At 45.2% G+C, this 2,247-nt stretch overlaps 1 protein-coding gene across 1 annotated transcript in view; it reads right to left on the bottom strand.

The window, feature by feature from the left end:
- Window positions 1-627, bottom strand: part of TMEM63B (transmembrane protein 63B) — a 30,617-nt gene extending 29,990 nt beyond the window's left edge. Inside the window, 1 exon segment of the mRNA XM_077485066.1 lies at window positions 230-627. Coding sequence (XP_077341192.1) covers window positions 230-627 — 398 coding nt within the window.
- Between the last annotated feature and the right edge of the window lie 1,620 nt (window positions 628-2,247).

The raw sequence follows: 2,247 nt of genomic DNA, 5'->3' as shown, positions 1-2,247 counted from the left end.
AATTTCTAGGCCGAGGTACGTGTAGCTGTTAGTTTCATCAACAGTGCAATTGTTTAATTTAAAGGGAGGGCTCTTTGTTTGTTTTGTATTTTTCTTTTGGAACACCATGATTTTTGTTTTGCTTGAGTTGATTGGTAGTGCCCATGTGGCACTGTATTTTTCTAGCACTTCCAGGCTGTCTTGTAGGCCTTTCTCTGTTGGTGACAGAAGTAAGAGGTCATCCGCATACAGCAGGAACTTCACCTTGGTGTCGTGTAGACTCAGTCCTGGTTCTGGGGAGGACTCTAGAGCTGCAGCCAGTTCATTGATGTAGATGTTGAAGAGGGTTGGACTTAGGCTGCAGCCCTGTCTAACTCCTCGGGCCTGCCGGAAATGTTTGGTTCTTTTCCCATTCACCTTTACGCTGCAGCTGTTCTCAGTGTATGAACTCTTAATAACATCGTATGTTTTCCCTCCTATTCCACTCTCCAGTAGTTTGAGGAACAGGCCTGGGTGCCACACGGAGTCAAATGCCTTCTTAAAGTCCACAAAGCAGGCAAATATCTTTCCCTGTTTTGTATTGTGGACATGGTTCTTGATGAGGTTGTGCAGGGTGTAGATGTGGTCTGTAGTGCGATGGTTTAGCATGAACCCTGCCTGACTTCTGCTGAGGACATTGTGTTGTGTGAGGAAGTTGAGGATCCGTTTGTTGAGGATACTGTTGAATAGTTTTCCTAGTGTGCTGCTGACACATATCCCTCTGTAGTTGGCTGGATCGTACTGGTCTCCACTCTTATGGATGGGAGTTATGAGGCCTTGGTTCCATAATTTAGGGTAGTAACCAGCACTCAGGACCAGATTGAACACTTTGCATATTGCAGCGTGTACAATCTGAGGAGCCGTGTTTAATCATCTCTGGCAGGATTCCATCCATCCCACTGGATTTTTGGTTTGCAGGTTTTGGGTTTTCTCCCTAATTTCTTGAGGTGTAACCGGTACATCGAGGGGGTTCTGGAAGTCTTAAATTTTTCCTCCATATCATTTAGTCTTTTGATAATGTCTTTTTGTTCTACAGTTAGAGCCTCCTCTGGAATACCTTTGTAGAGGTTCTTAAAGTAGTTGAGCCAGATGTCGCCATTTTGAATGTGGAGGTTGTTTTTCCTGGGTGCTGAGCCTATATTCTTCCATATTTCCCAGAAAGAGTTTTCCTGAAGTGCCTCTTCCAGCTGTTGCAGGTGTTTGGAGATGAGGTTTTGCTTTTTCTTTTTAAGGGTTTGTTTGTATTTTTTCTGCAGGGTGCCATGGGCTATCCTTAGGTCGGTGTTGTCAGGGTCTCTGTGTTTGTTATTGGAGACTGTCCGTAAGGTGTTCCTTAATTCTTTGCATTCTTTGTCGAACCATTTGTTGGATTGTTTGTTGGATGGTTTCTTGTAGTTGGCTTTTCTCAGCTGTGCTGTCTCTGCGATAGTGTGTAGTATTTTATGGAAGTCCTTTGTTGCCTGTTTCACACCTCGCGGGCTTATCTCATAGGTGTTGTTTTGGAAGTTTTCAAGCTGTTTCCTAATGTCAGGTCTGTCAGTTGCCTCTCTGTATTTTGTGGTAGACTGTTTGGACCATTTAAATGATGGCGACAGGGTTGCAGAGAGAAGCCCGGTGGAGTTTTGGTGATGGTTTGCTAGAAGATTTGATGTATAGCAGTAGTTGGTTGTGGTCTGACAGGTGTGTTTGTGGGGTGACTGTGAAACCATTGATGAGCGTGGGGTTCATATCTGTGATGGCATAGTCTACCACACTACTGCCTACATGGGAGCTAAATGTGTACATTCCTAGAGAGTCCCCCTTGGTACGGCCATTGAGGATGTAGAGGCCCAGACTGCGACACAAATTCAGCAATTTTTCTTCCATTTTTGTTGGTTGTGCTGTCATAGCTGTTTCTCTGTATCTGTATCGGCTCATGATCGTAATTTGCATGGCCTGCTATGTACGTGTTGCCCTCAGAGCTTGTGTAGTCCTTTTCCCTTCCTGTCCTAGCATTGAGGTCTCCACAGATGAGCACTCGTCCCAGGGATTGGAAGTGGATAGCCTCACTTTGCAGCACCTCATAGGTGTCTGGTCTGAAATATGGGGACTCTGCTGGGGCAATGTATGCTGCACACAGGTAGATGTCTGACTCAGAGGTAAGAATGGAGCTGCTTATTCTTAGCCAGATGTGGCTCTCACCTTTTTAATTGCACTGATGTTCCCATGCAGCTCCTCCTTATACCAGAC

The sequence above is a fragment of the Lithobates pipiens genome, unplaced genomic scaffold (genome assembly GCF_037356315.1).
Source record: "Lithobates pipiens isolate NorthernLeopardFrog02 unplaced genomic scaffold, aLitPip1_a1.2 Scaffold_18, whole genome shotgun sequence".
In the NCBI taxonomy this organism is placed as follows: domain Eukaryota; kingdom Metazoa; phylum Chordata; class Amphibia; order Anura; family Ranidae; genus Lithobates; species Lithobates pipiens.
The sequence above is the reverse complement of the archived record's forward strand: the minus strand, read 5'-3'. Positions and strand labels throughout refer to the sequence as shown.